At 54.8% G+C, this 16,286-nt stretch overlaps 6 protein-coding genes across 6 annotated transcripts; 4 read left to right on the top strand and 2 right to left on the bottom strand.

Moving 5' to 3' along the window:
- The first annotated feature begins 493 nt into the window (after positions 1-493).
- On the top strand, positions 494-7,148 carry PUNSTDRAFT_104124 (P-loop containing nucleoside triphosphate hydrolase protein). The gene is made up of 25 exons (XM_007385002.1): positions 494-1,038; positions 1,102-1,353; positions 1,422-2,289; positions 2,358-2,418; positions 2,472-2,736; positions 2,855-2,899; positions 2,958-3,075; positions 3,129-3,169; positions 3,223-3,499; positions 3,552-3,661; positions 3,714-3,762; positions 3,810-3,883; positions 3,941-3,954; positions 4,009-4,611; positions 4,672-4,815; positions 4,862-4,910; positions 4,961-5,144; positions 5,202-5,273; positions 5,322-5,603; positions 5,663-5,800; positions 5,856-6,256; positions 6,308-6,380; positions 6,437-6,549; positions 6,603-6,995; positions 7,050-7,148. Exons 1-24 carry the CDS (start codon positions 658-660, stop codon positions 6,735-6,737), a joined length of 4,749 nt encoding a protein of 1,582 aa, XP_007385064.1. The 5' UTR covers positions 494-657; the 3' UTR covers positions 6,738-6,995; positions 7,050-7,148.
- Positions 7,149-7,183: 35 nt separating this feature from the next.
- Positions 7,184-8,599, bottom strand: PUNSTDRAFT_126790 (glycosyl hydrolase 53; the record flags this gene model as incomplete). Its single annotated transcript, XM_007385001.1, has 6 exons — positions 8,417-8,599; positions 8,174-8,361; positions 7,896-8,110; positions 7,567-7,843; positions 7,282-7,502; positions 7,184-7,215 (listed from the first exon to the last, which is right to left on the bottom strand). Coding segments are annotated over exons 2-6 (897 nt in total), but the record flags the coding sequence as incomplete, so codon positions are not given.
- An 896-nt stretch (positions 8,600-9,495) lies between these two features.
- PUNSTDRAFT_121126 (uncharacterized protein) lies at positions 9,496-11,669 on the top strand. The gene is made up of 3 exons (XM_007385000.1): positions 9,496-9,778; positions 9,840-10,653; positions 10,705-11,669. Exons 2-3 carry the CDS (start codon positions 9,894-9,896, stop codon positions 11,403-11,405), a joined length of 1,461 nt encoding a protein of 486 aa, XP_007385062.1. The 5' UTR covers positions 9,496-9,778; positions 9,840-9,893; the 3' UTR covers positions 11,406-11,669.
- Positions 11,670-12,600: 931 nt separating this feature from the next.
- On the top strand, positions 12,601-13,059 carry PUNSTDRAFT_69339 (Tautomerase/MIF; the record flags this gene model as incomplete). Its single annotated transcript, XM_007384999.1, has 4 exons — positions 12,601-12,711; positions 12,767-12,870; positions 12,936-12,968; positions 13,017-13,059. Coding segments are annotated over 4 exons (291 nt in total), but the record flags the coding sequence as incomplete, so codon positions are not given.
- A 310-nt stretch (positions 13,060-13,369) lies between these two features.
- Positions 13,370-15,400, bottom strand: PUNSTDRAFT_88685 (uncharacterized protein). The gene is made up of 4 exons (XM_007384998.1): positions 15,184-15,400; positions 14,310-15,118; positions 13,917-14,248; positions 13,370-13,854 (listed from the first exon to the last, which is right to left on the bottom strand). The coding sequence occupies exons 2-4, from the start codon at positions 15,083-15,085 to the stop codon at positions 13,772-13,774; spliced, it is 1,191 nt and encodes a 396-aa protein (XP_007385060.1). The 5' UTR covers positions 15,086-15,118; positions 15,184-15,400; the 3' UTR covers positions 13,370-13,771.
- Positions 15,401-15,715: 315 nt separating this feature from the next.
- PUNSTDRAFT_135474 (hATC-domain-containing protein) lies at positions 15,716-16,267 on the top strand (the record flags this gene model as incomplete). Its single annotated transcript, XM_007384997.1, has 2 exons — positions 15,716-15,865; positions 15,920-16,267. 2 exons carry the CDS (start codon positions 15,716-15,718, stop codon positions 16,265-16,267), a joined length of 498 nt encoding a protein of 165 aa, XP_007385059.1.
- Positions 16,268-16,286: the final 19 nt, after the last annotated feature.

The raw sequence follows: 16,286 nt of genomic DNA, 5'->3' as shown, positions 1-16,286 counted from the left end.
GGTGCATCACCTTCCGCTCTTCAGGATAGGCTCTGAGTTGCTACCCGCCACAGACGACCCTATGTCACTAATGAAAACTGCACCCGAGATATAAAACAATGCATTGGTGCTTTGTGGAGGTTATCTGATTGTAATTGGAAGCGAAACAGGATGCATATCTTGTGGTAAATACTCAAAACAGCCTGTTTGCGAAAGTGAACGATTTTTAGAAAATCAGAGAGTCCTTCGATTCGTTAGAAAACTCGGATATAGTATATTCAAGCATGAATCTACCCCATGATTTAATCTCAGAACTCTCAGACACTTCCTTCGTGTGGAATTGTCGTTTGCATCAAGCAGTGCGGCTGCATCAAGCAGTGCCTTTACACTGTACGGGTAAATCTCTGAAGGTAACCGGTAAACCAGGAGCTTCCGGTCCGAGGGCTGGGTGGCGGTGTAATAAGCTCTGTGAAGACTCTATAGAGCCAAGGCGATGGGCGAGGTGGTCTACTGCCTGCGCGGCGTCAGCGCGCCCATCCAAGGCGCCGCGTGGGCCATCGGCTGACTGGTCGTTCTTCGTTGATCGCAGTCGTCCTCATCATACAAGTTTTATATGAAGCGAGCGTATATTCGAGACTCATCCATCCGGACCCTGTAGCTTGACAAGGTACCGCGACGATGGAGTCGTGGCTCGTCTCGCGTCTCGCAGACGTGTCCGACGCGTCTGGCGCGCCCAAACTCGAGCAGTTGCTCCTAATCCCGCTCGCCTTCGGCGCGCTGTCTTTGCCGCATCTCACGCTGCTCGCCCTCCTCAGATTGCACTCGCGTTCGAAAGAGAGCGGCGGCGCCGCGTCGACGTCGGATGACCCCGCGTCCGAAGATCCTGCCTCCGAAGAGGGCGTCGGTAAAGTCGCTGAATCTGGAGGATGGTTTGGGATAGCACTCCGAGCGCTCAGGCTGGTCGGCACCCTCGCGTTCACCGGCCTCTCGCTCGCCCAGGTGTTCGCGGTCGCTGCACGCACATTGAACCGCGCCCCAATCCTGGCGACTGTCATATACGTGAGCGCCCATCATTTGGGCTGATGTATGCGCGTTGTTTGCTGATATTTGCGTTCCTCATAGGCATACGCGTCTTTGCTGGCCGCTCTCTCGCTCTTCGCGTCGCGGAGATGGCAGAGGGTCAGCGATGCTCATCTCGGCGCGATATTGTTCGCCGTCGTTTGCGTATATACGTACGTCGACTTGCGCCCGTTGGCCGTCATCGGCGAACTCCCATCGAGGAAGTCTGTCATTGTGGGAAACGCTATCCACCTAGCGTCCCTTCTCGTGATCGGAGTCGTGGTACCGCTCGCGATCCCTGGTCCTCAATCTTCCGTAAGATCGACTTCACGCTGTCTTGTATAACGTCATTGACCACTGAGATTCCCTCTACACGCGTACAGAACATCGTCGAGAGCGCCTCTCTGGGCTCCTACTTGACCTGGAGTTACTTCACGCCCATCATCTGGTACGCCGCGCGGCACGACCACCTCCCGCCGGAGAAACTGCCCCCGCTCTCTCCCGACGACGAAGTCAACCACCTCGTGCAGAAAGACTTCCCCAAGATCGACCCGGTCCTACTCAAACGGAAGCGACACGTCATATGGAGCCTGCTCGACATTTTTAAATGGGACTACGCGCTCGTCACACTCATGGTGCTCCTCGAGGCCGGCTCCACCTTCTTCGTTCCCATCGGTATCAATCAGATCCTTAAGCATCTGGAGGATCCGACGGCGTCGAGGGTCCGGCCCTGGGTGTGGGTGATCTGGATGGGCGCGACGCCGATGGTCTGGGTGATGCTCGCGGAGTGGTACGTGTTCGTATCGACGAAGATGACCGTGCGCGCGGAGGCAATCGTGACCCAGCTCGTGTTCGTGCATGCTCTGAGGATCCGGCTGAAGGGCGAGGAAGATGCCGAGAAGAAGGAGGGCGACGGTGCGAAGGATAAAGGCAAGGGAAAGGACGCAGCTGCAGCGCCCGCATCTGCCGAGGCCTCCACTTCGGGTGGTGAATCCGCGACGGAGACGGAGACGGAGACGGGGACTGAGACGGAGAGTACGACCGTGGCTGAATCGGATACGGAGCGCAGCCCGAGTCCTACGGCCTCCACCGCGACCGCTACACCGTCCGAGGCGGACTTGTCCAAAGACAAGAAGGATGGGGCAAAGAGCGACGAGAAGAAGAGTGCGAAACAGATCGTCGGGAAGATCAACAATCTCGTCACCTCCGACCTGAGCTCGCTCTCGCAAGCAAGGGACTGGCCATATCTCAGTCTGTGAACCGTATATCATCGTCCTCGTACTATAACTGAGGCTGTTCCGATGGTTCTGTGCTGACAGTCGAGGCGGTCGTCGCGACCTTCGGTTCTGTGTTCTTCCTCTACAATCTGCTGGGATGGAGGTATGTAACGATACCTAAATCACAGTGGCCTGACTGACCGAGGTGGACCTCAGTGCTTTCGTCGGTATCGCCGTCATCGTCGCCGGTTTGCCCATCCCTACCTGGATTTCCAAGCTTACTCTGGCATCCGGTAAGAAGAAGATGGAGGCGTCTGATAAGCGCGTCCAGGGCGTGAACCAGTTCATGGGCGTCGTGCGCATGATCAAGCTCTTCGCATGGGAGAACCGGTCGCTCGAAAAATTGGAGAAGCTGAGGGATGAGGAACTCGTATGGGTCCAGTGGAGCGCGACGTTGTTCCTGTTGACAAACACCGTGACCGTGAGTTGTGCGTCTTCTTCCCGAGGACCGAACGAACTGCTGACGAACCTTTGCTACTGCTAGAATGTGGGTGGTTTGCGCGATTATTGTACAATGACGCGATGACTGAGCTATGTTGCAGATCTTGCCTTTGCTGAACATCCTCGCGACGTTCGGCGTATACGTCAGTCTCACTACTTTGTGGTCTGCGCACACTCGAGTGACCGTTATACACCCAATAGACCCTAATAATGAAACAAGAGCTCACCGCGTCGCGCATATTCACATCTATCTCGGTTTTCAACATCATGAAAGGACAAATACAAAGCCTCACCTTCATGCTTCCCATGATAATATCCGGTAAGCTCGTCCTGTCGAGTTGACTCAGAATAAGAGGTTGACCATAATGGCAGCCAAGGTATCTTTGGATCGGATTAGCGAGTTCCTCAACGACGTGGGTTGTCGTTTGTTACAAAAACGTACAACTGCGCTGACTTGCCGATGCAGTCGGAGCTCATTGATCCGACGGCCGAGTCGAACGTGACTAATGAGCTTTATGAGCAAGCGTTGGCGAACCGCGACGAGGACGACAGGATAGGCTTCTCGGACGCGACTTTCACTTGGGAAACACGCGGACCCGGCGCGGAGCCGCGGGTAGCGGACCCGAAGAAGCGCGACTTCCGCTTGCGCATCGAAGGCGAGTTGCTGTTCGAAAAAGACGCGATCAACTTGGTCATTGGGCCGACGGGCTCCGGGAAAACGAGCGTTTTGCTCGCTCTACTTGGTGGGTAGCCTTTGACTCGCGATTGGGAAGAAAGCCGCTGATGGTGCCGTAGGTGAGATGTATTACCACCCGAACAACGAACAGTCATGGTACAACCTTCCTCGGGGAGGCGGTGTTGCGTACGCTGCTCAAGAGACGTGGGTGCTGAACGAGACCATCCGGGTTGGTACATCTCAATGCGAGGGGGGCCATCGGACTGACCAAATTGGCGCAGGAAAACATCGTGTTTGGTTCGCCGTTTGACGAAGAGCGCTACCAGAAAGGTAGGCGTGGTTCTTCATCCGAGTTTGCGGTACTGATGTGTGACAAGTTCTCGAGCAATGTGCGCTCGTACAGGACTTGAATATGTTTGCTGCGGGAGATAAGACAGAAGTTGGTGAAAAGGTTCGTCGTGCTTCCCGATTCGGCATTATTATAATGCTTACCACGCCTTTCGTTCAGGGACTGACTCTGAGGTAGGCTCATACGGATGCCCATCGCACCGCACTAACCTGGACCGCTTCCGGTAGTGGTGGACAGAAAGCACGGGTCACCCTCGCTCGGGCAATATACTCGAAAGCAGAAGTGGTGCTTCTGGACGACGTCCTCGCAGCTCTCGACGTCCACACGGCAAGGCATGTTGTTGAGAAATGTCTGAAGGGCGAATTGCTCCGGGATCGGACTGTGCTTCTTGTTACGCACAACCTAGCACTTGCACGCTCGATCGCTAGGAAGGTCATCCGCGTGGACGGACAGGGCCGCGTCACGGCCGAAGCGTCTCTGGCGCAAGCGATCGAGCACGACACAGCCTTGCGAGTCGAATTCACCAAGGAAGAGAAACTCGTGGAGAAATCCGAAGCCGTCGCGGAAGCGGAAGGAACCGAAGAGGACAAGGACAAGAAGGACGACAGTCCCGCCGGAAAGCTGATCATGGCGGAGGAAATTGCGCACGGCAACGTTAGCATGGCGGCCTTCATGCTGTACCTGCGTAACCTCGGGGGTCCATCGTTCTGGATCTCGCGTGCCATCCTTCTGGTTTTCAGCTCGCTGTTGAAGTTGTACCTGCCCTATTACCTGGGCCTGTGGTCCAATCAATATGAACATCACAACGCTTCCGAGGTGCCAGCAGCCAAGTATGTCAATTCTCCAGTCTAGTCTACCTCGGGCTAACGCATGTGTGACATCATCGTCAGATACCTCATTGGCTACGCTCTTCTTGCGCTAGTGGAAACTGGAGCTGGACTTGTGGCGGCTATTTTCTGGCTTCGTGCAGCGATACGAGCGTCCAAGATTATACACCGGCTATTGATTACTTCCATCTTCAGCTCAACCTTCCGGTAAGCGCTGCGTTGCTGGCCATATGTTCTCGCTGATCACCATCAGGTGGTTGGATACTGTTCCGGTTGCACGAGTGATTGCGCGCTGTACGCAGGTGAGGGGTTGTCGGGGCGCTCGGTATAGACCTTCCTGATACATGCATAGGATCTCCAAACCGTCGACAATGCCCTACGGCAAATATATGCTGTCGAACAAGTGATGATTGTGAACGCCATCTTCAGGATCTTCTCCATCATGTATGTAGTGGGGTGGAGCGCGTGTGTTGCGGGCTTTTCTATATTCACGGTCTCGCTTGGGATCGGACGATTTTATATCCAGGCGCAGAGGTGTACGTTTTTACCGTGCGCCACGGATTCGCGTTGGCTCAATTTGTCATATTTTGCAGCGGTCAAGCGCGAACACAGCGTTGCCAAAGCGCCGATCCTTAGCTTATTCGGTGCTGGCATAGCCGGTCTCAGTAAGTTTTCGTGGCATGCCTCTGAATATCAGCTCAACCGGGATTTAGCCTCTATCAGAGCGTACGGTGCTCAGCGGCATTTCAGCAAGCAACTGAGCGCAAGGATAAACCGGTACACTATGCTCAACCGCAACTTTGCGGACATGGACAGGTGGATGGGCGTTCGTATGGACGGTCTCAGCAATATATTCTGCGCAGCTGTGGCTTTTGCAGTCGTATACGGACGTCTTATCGGGGCAGGGAACGCAGGCTATGCGCTATCGCAAGTGCTTGGATTTGCTGGCGAAATCTTCGTCATTGTGCGCATGGCCAACAATGCCGAGTTGGCATGTACGTCGCCTTCACAGTAAATTCGTGGCCCACCTACTGACGCGTGCGTCGTTCAACAGCTAACTGTTTGGAGCGCATACTCGATTTCCTGAACATTGAACACGAACCGACGCCAACGAAAGAAGGAATTCCGCCTGCATATTGGCCAGCCAGCGGTGCTCTTCACGCCGAGAAACTGAGTGCCCGGTATGCCGTAGGTAAGGAGCAGGCTCGCTAAGAGTTCCTAGAACCGTACTCAAAGTTCTTTCGAAGATTCTCCCGAGGTTTTACGTGAGGTCACTTTCGACATCAAGTCCGGCGAGCGCGTCGGCGTGGTAGGAAGAACCGGGGCCGGAAAATCGACCATCACGCTCGCGTTGCTGCGTGGCATACTTACAGGCGGGCAGGTGCTGTATGATGGCATTGATATCCACAATATCAACCTCGATGCTCTTCGGGCCAATATAACACTCATCCCGCAACACCCGGACCTTCTCTCCGGCAGCCTACGCGACAATCTTGACCCGTTCGGAGAGCACGATGACGCTACGTTGAATGACGCTCTCCGGTCTGCAGGGCTGTTCCGGCTGCAGAAGGAAGGAGACCCGGCGGCCATCACGTTAGATAGCGAAGTCGAGTCCGGGGGTTCGAACTTCTCGCATGGCCAACGCCAGGTTCGTATTTGTTCTAGCTCTTCCGCTGTTGGTATTGAACATTCGAATCAGATCATTGCACTTGCCCGAGCGTACGTCCGCAAGAGCAAGCTGATGATCATGGACGAAGCCACGGCTGCTATCGGTGAGGATGGCATAATGTGTCTACTATCAAGACGTGCTGACGAATTATCGGTACAGACTATGAGACGGACGCTGCAATTCAGGAGTCCATCCGCACTAACTTGGGCAGTGATATAACCATCATTACTATCGCCCACCGTCTGCAGACGATCATGGACTCGGACAAAATTGTAAGCAACAAAGCTCTGGCGTTGTATAAAACTTGCTGACGCAACCAATACAGATGGTCCTGGACTCGGGCCGGTTGGTAGAGTTCGGTACCCCTAAAGAGCTTCTCTCTCAAAAGAAGGGGCTGTTCTTCGAGCTCGTGGAAAGGTCCCACGACAAGGAAGTGCTATACGGAATGGTTAAGGCTTGATCTCGTTTTTCTTTGTCTCCATCGCTTCGACGTCTGATGTAACATGCTCGTGTTTCCTGCGATCGGATTGCTTGACTGAACGGACTGAACCGGGGTTTGTTTTACTGGATGGGATAGAATACAATAGACGTATGGTACTATCGGAATCAAAAACCCTTGAACATGTTAACGCTTGGACGTGCCCGCCCGAAGACATGTGTCGGCCATTGAGACCAGTCTTGGTCAAACAGCAGGACGTCTTCGCACTCGCTCCCGAGCCTGCCAGCCGTCGTCAGAAGCAAGAACTCTACCTCGGCGAAAATGTAGTCTCACCCAGTATTGTTCAGATATCCGGGTTCCCAGTAGAAGAGGCCTTTTCCCAAGCCATTGGGTATGCTCTCCACAACGTGCAGTATGTCTCGAGTCCACGCGATTTGGCCCTGATGGGAAAAGGGAATGTTTGCGGTGGATGGTGGGAAGGGAAATTGAGTCATGTTCGCTGATTGTGTATGATATGTTAGCACCGATCACACGGGTTGGAGAGAAGGATTGACATATAACTTACTGCACTTCACTGGCCAGTCAGTCTCCGCCACGATGATTGGCTTAGCATATCGATGCGCCATATTGGTAGTGGTGAGAGCTAGATTTTGGAGGGAAGCGCTTTCGTTGTAGAAGGGGTAATAAGAGACGAGTTGCGCGTCGAAGTCACCGAGACCAAAGAGTCCAGTCTCGAGCACGGAGTCATAGAATGTCTGCTGCACCTGCCACGAGTATCCGTCGTCTCTATCCATACAATATCGTGGTCAAGTTGATGTCATCAAGGCGTCAGACCACAGCACAAACTAACATGTGGATCCCAATAATCGGTGCTTGCCATCTGGACGTGGACTTGACGGCTCTGGCACCTTCAGACGCGGACTTCAGCAGTTTGGCGATGTTTGGGTAATTGGGAGTTTCTCCGTCGGGCCATAACAGACCATTCCGTATTTCATTCCCCAGTTCCACGAGGTCCAACCGTATGTTACTTGAGCGGAATGCAGCAATAGTATCGCGCGTATATCGTCCAATCTGTGCTACAAGCGAAGGGAAGGACAAGTTTGCCCATGCTGCAGGCTTGATCTGGTCTTATGAAGATTTGTCAGATCATCCATACGTAGAACATGGCCATCCGCTCACGTTGAGGATCCGCCCACGTATCGCTGTAATGGAAGTCAAGGTAGACCTTCATATCGGCCTTCTCCACTCTGGAGGCGAGGTTCAAGTTGTAGGTGAGGTTGTAGACGCCCTCGACGGGATCGACCCAAATGCGCATGCGAGCCGCGTTCGCTCCTCCTGCGGCCAGGATATATTCGAGAGGCTGGATTTCTCCTGCGAGATTGACATATTGAACACTGGAAATGCGCGAGGTTAGTACAAGGGCAGGCAATACAGGAGGTCAAGATGAGTAATCATACCTCTGCTCCTCCTCCAGCATGATCAACGAGCTGATGTCATGGCCGATGAATGGGAGACTACTAGAAGAAGAGGGCGACGGTGAGGCGAGAACTTGGCGCGACAGCCAGAAGAACGAGAGAGAGACCAGTGCGACAGCAGATCTTGGCGCCATCGCGAAGAATGCATCTCATGGTCCTCGCCCTCTACGCTGCCCATATATGAGCCAACCGAAACGAGCATAACGATAGTGCGGAGTGTCATACCCCATCGTGCGACAGCACGAACGAGCATATGATCATGGAGAAGCGCAACGCGCGCGGCCAGCGGGCCGCATACACATTTGAGGAAGAATAATCATCCCCTGGCCGGTGATTGTCAGGCGTGGCGAGGTATGACCATGAACAGCGGCAGAAGTAGGTGGACCATACATGATACCAGTGTCCCCGGACTTGGGAACCGATTGAGTCACCGTGGCTGGCAAAGACCCCCAGGATTCTTCTTCGCGTACCGCCGGTCTTCCGTCAGAGTCAAACCAGCTCGTTCACGTCATTCATCAGCGGCTTTCTTGGGCTGCGATCGAGCTCATGGTGAAGGGAAGGAGTGCTCTACAAACACGCACGTGTTGTAGGGAGCGCCGTAATAATGAGCTGCAAGTGGGTAATGGGCTACGATACATAAGTATAAGTATTACAGAAACACCAAACAGGAACCTAATCCATATGATATGGCGGAGGCGAGCGGCTAGCCCATGCCCGTATGCAACTTCCGTTATGCACGAAGAGTATACCCGGCCTGTTGACCTTCTCAGAAGTTTCGATGAAATTTGCGTAAGACTTCAATGTAGTTGTTTGAAATATCCCAGCAATGCATTTCACCAAAGCAGGGCGCGTCGTCCGGAGCTGCGACAGCATCGACGTTCTGGCAAATTGATGCGATGGTTCGCGATGTGTTGAAAGCGCCATAATTGATTCAGTAGATGGTCTCACAATGAAAGGTACCGAAGTATACGAAGCCAGAGAAGGACCTGGTGCGGGTTGAGGATTGCCTGCAACGCGTACGGCATGTGGTTTAAACCTTCATCGCAGGGCTTCGGTGAACCGCAGGAACCACAGAGTACACCATGTGCCTCCGCTACCGCATATTTGGGGCCAAGACTGTGTTGATTGCGGCGATATTCCCTGGAGTGTGCCCTGGAGCGAATATAGCAGAGAACATGAGATTCGTAGCTGCGGTGAAGATGTCGACCAAGATAAGATGGGTAGAGGGCAAACGGCGTTACAGCCCAACACGTGTAGCGACCGCTTGTCTCGGTCGCAAGTGGTTCTTGCGACATCTAGCGCCCATCCTCTCTTGTCTCTTTCCCCTCTGGTTGCAGTGACGGGGACGGCGTTCCGTCCGTCTTCCTGTCCTGCGCGAACGACTTTGACGACAACCCGAAAAGTATCTTGAAAGCATCGCGGATCCAGCATCTATTAAAACGCAAGGACTGACGTCTCACGATATACTTGACTCGACGATCGACTGCTTTACTCTCGGGCCTCAAAACGACCGCGGCTCTGATCATCCTGCAAGACGATCTCTGCGCTCGCTCGATATATAAACGTTGGGCACGAACATCCAGCCAAGTGAGTCCTCCGAACTGCTTGCGGCACCGAAACACAGCTTTACACCATGATATCCATTCAGGAATCCTCCCATACCCGTAGCGCATAGCATCCTATTTGTGCTCCCGTCGTCATCATGTCGACCCCAGTCACACCATTTATCCCACCGCAACCCGGGTTCTCCCCCGCGAGCGTCTCCAACCAGCTTTCGCCTCCGCCCCTCGTTGATCGCCCTCCACAGCCTGGCGAGCGCCCGGGCTGGCCCACCATCGACATGACCAACATGGGCAACTTCCCGATGGGATACCCGACACCGCAAGGACTTGTTGTTCCCATGATGCCCGGCGTCTTTCCGGGCGCTCAACACTTCACGCCCGCCGCACCTGCGGGTGGCATCCCGCAGTCCTACTTCATACCTCCAGTGGCTTTGCCCCCCGCTGGCGCCCCAGGGTCTACGCACCAAGTCGACCCTCATACGGGTTTGTCAAATGATTGGATCGGCTTTGAGCAGGCGCAGCGTCTAGCGGGACGTACCCCTGCAGCGCCTCACGCCGCACTGCATGGTGGTGGTGCTCCCTCAGGTTGGCCCACTCCCGCAGCCTCGACAGCGTTCGTAACACCCATGATGGGTACCATGCCCATGGCTGGGATGGGCGGTTGGCCACAGGTAGCGCCTGCTGGATGGCCCGGGGCGACGGCACAAGCGCAGGCACAAGCTCAGGCAGCAGCTATGGCAGCAGCGACACCTGGATGGGGCATGGGCGGGATGCTGCTTGCGAGCCCAGGCGTACCTAATCAGCCGATGGCGCCTCCCATGACTCGCAGCCGGAAGAGCTCTTTCGGACCTCACAAGGAATCCGGCGATAGGGTACCGCGCTTTACTCCGGGACCGAACTGTGTGTATATTCTCGATCAGCAAACAAGCCTGCACTGACAATGGGGCGTAGATGGACCTGTACTTGAACCTTTCGTGGCCAAGGTGGTCAGAGCCCACTTGGAGCTGAACCCGCTCCTGCAAGCGCCCGCAGACAATCACTCCCCGGACAAAGACCCGCCCTACCTCAAATGGTGCATGCTCTTCCCCGAATCCTTCTGCCAGCGCTCCTCCGACCCTCCGCACCGCTCATGGATGGTCGGGCGCGACGAACCCGCGACCTTCCCGCGCGTCACCCACCTCCGGATCATCTCGCCCTCCTTCCCGTGGACGGTCGACGTCCGGGCCGAGGACCGCGGGATCGGCGTTACCTGCGGGGACGTCATCCAGCAGCTCGACAAGTTCCTGCACGAGCTCGTCCGGAAGGAGGAGTATGCGCACGCGGGCAAACAGCGGAGCAAGATGATGAACGAGGCCTACCACTTCAATCGCTCGACGGCGCACGGCGTTCCCGGCGGGCGCCTCGGTGCGGGGATGCGCAGGCTTGATTGGCTGTGCCGGGAGACGATGTGGGGCGGGCTGGAAGAGAACGACCGGTACGTGCGCGAGCACGCGGCGGGGCTGTCGTGCACGTTCGTGTTGACGTGCAAGAAGATGTACGCGCTGACCGAGGAGGAGATCCGGAACCAGGAGCAGCTTGAGGCGGAGGCCCGGTCTCGTCCGCGCTCTGTGCTTTCGAGGCACTCGAGGTCCAGGAGCCGAGGGCCTGACTGAAAATCCCTTTCTCTCCTGGCCTCAATATACTCTCCTGGCCTCGGTACACTATCGGCAATCTGGTCCCATACGTACTGCAATCATCCCCCTTATCCCATCTAATTGACCGTCAATATTTGCAATCTCCGCATATACGTCTTCTCTCAAATCGCTATTCCGTTTGCTGTCTTGCCTTGTGTTATGTTGTATGTACTTTTTTTGTACGGATTTTTGGATGTTAAGACCCCGAGTATGTATATGCTCAAAATATAATCGCTAAGGAGCACGAAACTACTCTCGATACTTGTCGCAAATTCAAATTGCAAAAAGCAGAGCTGTACGCCTCCCGACGCGCCGGATCTACCGTCGCTCGCGGCCCTTCAGTCACCAACATCACCGTGGCTTGCACGGTCTACACGATTCCTTGCTCTCTGTGTATGCTACCTCCACGAAGGCCGAATCCCGTCCCAAATTTTGAATCACCGCGGCTGCCGATACAAGCGCTTCTTCACTCGGAAACGGCACTTAGCTATAAGATTGCTAGCTCTGGCTCTCCAATGTGCCGTCTGGTTACAATAACCGCGACGGTCATTTCGGCACCAAGTGACTCAGCAGAAGCGTTCCGGTGCCCAATACTTGCTCCGGCGATGCGTATATCAGTGCTTCCAGCGCGCGGCGCTCGACTCCAATCAACATGAAAATGATATCTGGAGGTCAAATGGTCACATAGCTCAGTCATGCTCTCTGATTTTCTACCGTCGCCGGCCTCGGCTTGTATACGGGCTGCGACAGCTGACGCAGATGAGAGAGAATCCGCGTTCGCCCGAACCTCTTGCACATATACCTGTGCTGACTGATGTATGCTCTCGTGGCGTCTACCGGTTGGCCTTCCGATTGCATATAAACCATCATCGAGTCGGCGGTCAAGCATTCGTTCGTTCATCGAACTCTTTGTAACACAAGCTCCGCCTTTCCGCAATGCCCAGTCTCGCTCTGCAGACGAATGTGAAGGTGTGTGCCAGTATACGGCCCGGCTTGGATCCTTTCGAGGCGACCAAGCAGCGACTCCTCATTGGCTTGACTTCGACCGTTGTGATCTTGTCTGATGGCGTATACTCATGGATAGGTGCCCGATGTCCAAGCATGGGTCAAGGATGTCTCAAGGGTGTGGTCTAACGCTATATTTGCTTAATCCGATGGCCCTTACGATTCATAGCTTGCCGCCGAATTCCTGGGGAAGCCCGAGCTGTACATCTCGGTCAGCTACAACTACGACAAGAACCTTTCGTTCGGGGGCACGTTTGATCCCGCGTTCGTTCTCAACATCGTGAGTGCTGATAATGGCCGGCACGATCCTACTGCCTATGTTGACTTGACGGAAGACGGATTTGAACAACATCAATCCGGAGCTCAACGAGAAGTACAGCAAGATCATATTTGAACATTTTCAAAAGACGCTCGGAATTCCTGGTAATCGCGGCTACGTGTCAGTGCTTATTGCATTCGTTCTCTGCGGAGACATTCAATTACTTTTTTTTATTTGGCGAGTAGAGTTTTCAACGACCCGGGTCCAGCTTTCATCGGGTACGTTCATCGGAATTGATGTTGGCTCGTTCACGAATGCCACTGTAGCTTTCAAGGCACGACGGTCGCCACCATCTTTGGCAAGAAGTAAACAGAGTATCGACTCTGACGTGTCGTGCACACCACAAATAAAGAACAAGAGGATCTATGTCTGCCGTAAATGTACTTCTGCTGCTTAATTCGTGTTGATTGCCTCCCGCGGAGAATAAATCGAGCTGCATTTATGACGTTGATGAAAAAAAAAAAACCCCCATGGAAACCGGAGGTAAATGACAACGATAGCAAGGTCATCGTCAATGACTCATGCAGATGACCGCGTCTGAGGCGACATGGCGGAGGACTTGAATGCAGATATCCACTCGTTCAACCGCTGATGGGACAACTCGCACCGTCAGACCATGGTTCAAGGCAATGATATTCCAGATCGACTGGTGGCCTATAGAGACATCGAGTACATCTATAAGGCTATATGCTAGAAGGACCAAGCAGCGTGACTCCATCGCGCCGACCCGCAGTCCCTGACGTCCCATGCACAGGACCCGTCCGATGGCCGAGTGGACGTCGCAGCATTAAAGTATGAAATAAGATGATCACAACCCGTTATTCTCATCGTGAGATTGGAACCGGTAAATGCAGAGGGGATATATACACATTGATGAAAGATGCGTTGATATGTTGCGGTGTTGTTGAGCGAGTGTGGTGCTATTGGAAGAGCGAGAACGGGCGGCCAACGAGAGAGGTTGGAGCCGGTGAAGAGTCGAGAACGTCGGTCCGTGTCGTATGCTCGTGAAACCGGAGATGCCTCAGAGCTTCTCGGTGATGGCCATCGAGAAGTCTGCAAAGTACACGTCCTGGTCCTTGGGAGACGCCCAAGAGCTGTCCGAACCTGATGGGAGCACCTATTAATACCGCAAGAAGATCGCACGATAAACATGAGTTCCAACGTACCTCCGAAGAAAGTCTGCATCTGGATACCCCTCATGACGCCCGCCGACGAGTCACGGAGGACGAGGCCGGTGGCAGAGAGAACGCTCTTGCCGCCGACGAAGAGCTCGAGCTCGCCGTTCTCCTTGCCGACGTCGTTGAGCTTGATGCGCTCGGAGACGGTCGTCCAGTCGCCCTTGTTGAACTTGAAGGAGCCACGGCCGACCGAGGCGCCATAGGTCGGGTTGCACTCGGAGAACGGAGCGACGTTGCAGACGTTGTCGTTGGCGCTGTACGAGGGCGGGAGGTAGGTATACATCTCACCCGCGCCGTCCGTGCGCCACATGAGACGAGCACTGATAAAGAGCAGTTGTGAGACATCGGTGTGTATGTGGGGGAGCCGACGGTCCAGCTTACCTGAAGCAGGCGTCGTCCCGCCGGCCACCGGAGCAAGAGATGGCCTTGTCCGCGCTGTTGCCGCCGTAGATACCGGGAAGTTTACCGCCCTTGTTGAAGTCGAAGTCGCTGTCGAAGAAGACCGAGTAGCCGAAGGTGAGCTCCTTGGCGGTGGTGATGTCGAGGCTGTCCGGGCCGGGAGCGTAGAACGAGATGCCGCCGAGGGGGGTGTGCTGGAAGTTGAACGAGCCCTTCGGGTAGTGAGCGTGCATCGCCGTCTTACCGTCCTGCTGGACGTATTTGTGACTCAGCGCGCTGAGCACCTTGAACGGCTTGAGCGTCGAGTCCGAGAGCGTGAGCGCGTCCTTGGACGACGAGGAAGTGGTCCAGGAGGTGACGGTGTCCACGGGGAACAGGGCGGTGAGGAGGGAGGATGACAGGCTGTTGGAGGTCGCCGACGCCTTCTCCGAGGACGACGACTTGGTGGCGGTGGAGGACGCATGGCTGCTGGAAGAGGAAACAGCGCTGCTTGTAGCGGCCTTCGTGCTCGCGGCCTTGGACGAGCTCGCGACCGCGCTGCTCGAGACGTGGGTGCTGGAGGCTACCACCGAGGCGGAGGCGGCGGTGGCGGAGACAGCCGAGGATGAGACGGTGCGCTTGGGACATGTGCTGCGACGGTTGACACCCGCGCCGCGCGCGTGGTGGCGACGGTGCGCGCCGCGGTTGACCCGGTGTTCACCGGCCTCGACAAAGACCAGGAGGGATGCGAGGAAGACGAGTGCCTTGAGAGCGTACATAGTGGCGATTTCCTGTTAAACGAGAGTGGATTCCTGTGGTTCGAGTATGAAACTTAGAGTGAGACGCGTGTTGTAAAGTGGATAAACGAAGTTCGTACCTTGAAAAAAGCTGTTTAAGACAGGACAGTACACAAGGAACAACGTAAACAAGTCGGATCGGCGGAGAAGGGGAGGGAGGTGCGGAAGGCGTGAAGGGGAGGGTAAAGAGCCGGAGGCCGCCTGTGCCTACAAGTAATCGTAATCGTGGGAAAACGGGGGTTTCCACCGTGATGGGGGAGGGCGCGCTAGTGTTGTCGTTCGAGTCGAGTCAAACTCGAAACTCGCTCGACTCGGACGTAAACTCGTCAAAAACTCGAAAATCGAGTCCAATCGATTGACTTTTCGAGTTGGGGCTCCGAGTTGGAGCACCTTGCTGTGTCAGCGGCTGCTCGCGAGCACGTGATGGGTCCCAGCGCGACACCGTCTGATCTCGTCGCGTCTCGGCGCGTTGAACGAAAATCCGACCGCTATAGCGTCGCTTGTACATTCGTTTCATGTCGCTCCACCGCTGTCGTCACTTATAATGAGGAATTTACTCGTTTGCATTGTATTCTACCGCTCTTCGACGCAACCTGTCTCTCTCCTGGCCCGATGCAAGTCTCTTGTGATTGTGACCCGGCACAACGGACACACGACGCGGACGACCGTCTTCAAGCACTCGCAGAGCTCGATAGATATTGTGCCGAGCCAGTCATAGAGAACGGCATCGAGGATGGACTGGATTTGCTGTGGTATTGGCAGGTATGCCGCGAATTTGCTCTTCATGTTCATCATCACTCACCTCTCAGCTTGTAGACCAAACGATACGAGTACCCCCTCCTGTATCGCATCGCACTCGATATTCTACCCGCACAGGCATCATCAGTCAGCTGCGAGAGATTCTTCTCATCCGCCAAAGAAACTGACACCCTTCGCCGCAATCGTCTCTCTCCCGAACTGATGGAAGTCCTGCAGTTCCTCAAGAGCTACTACCGCCGGGAGTCCCTCTCCTTCACAGAAGATTTTGTTGCCCGTCCCGAGGACTATGCTATAGAAGGCCCTCTGACTGAATATGCTTACAACGAGCTACGAAATGTGGGCCCTGAGGGAGCTGACGAACTGCGATTCTTACTCGCAGACAGCACGGAATCATCTCATACGTAGCATTGTTCTACTGCGACGA

This window comes from Punctularia strigosozonata (genome assembly GCF_000264995.1).
Source record: "Punctularia strigosozonata HHB-11173 SS5 unplaced genomic scaffold PUNSTscaffold_8, whole genome shotgun sequence".
NCBI classification, from domain to species: Eukaryota; Fungi; Basidiomycota; class Agaricomycetes; order Corticiales; family Punctulariaceae; genus Punctularia; species Punctularia strigosozonata.
Note: the sequence above shows the minus strand (reverse complement) of the source record. Positions and strands in the feature narration are given on the sequence as shown.

Bases quoted from the DNA above. Each gene is read 5' to 3' on its own strand.
- PUNSTDRAFT_88685 (XM_007384998.1), bottom strand. From the start codon at position 15,085: ATGTACGCTCTCAAGGCACTCGTCTTCCTCGCATCCCTCCTGGTCTTT. The intron at 14,249-14,309 runs GTAAGCTGGACC...GCTCTTTATCAG, and splicing joins CGGGACGACGCCTGCTTCAG to TGCTCGTCTCATGTGGCGCA. The intron at 13,855-13,916 runs GTACGTTGGAAC...TGCTCCCATCAG, and splicing joins GATGCAGACTTTCTTCGGAG to GTTCGGACAGCTCTTGGGCG.
- PUNSTDRAFT_104124 (XM_007385002.1), top strand. From the start codon at position 658: ATGGAGTCGTGGCTCGTCTCGCGTCTCGCAGACGTGTCCGACGCGTCT. The intron at 1,039-1,101 runs GTGAGCGCCCAT...CGTTCCTCATAG, and splicing joins TCCTGGCGACTGTCATATAC to GCATACGCGTCTTTGCTGGC. The intron at 3,170-3,222 runs GTGGGTTGTCGT...TTGCCGATGCAG, and splicing joins TTAGCGAGTTCCTCAACGAC to TCGGAGCTCATTGATCCGAC.
- PUNSTDRAFT_121126 (XM_007385000.1), top strand. From the start codon at position 9,894: ATGTCGACCCCAGTCACACCATTTATCCCACCGCAACCCGGGTTCTCC. The intron at 10,654-10,704 runs GTGTGTATATTC...AATGGGGCGTAG, and splicing joins CTTTACTCCGGGACCGAACT to ATGGACCTGTACTTGAACCT.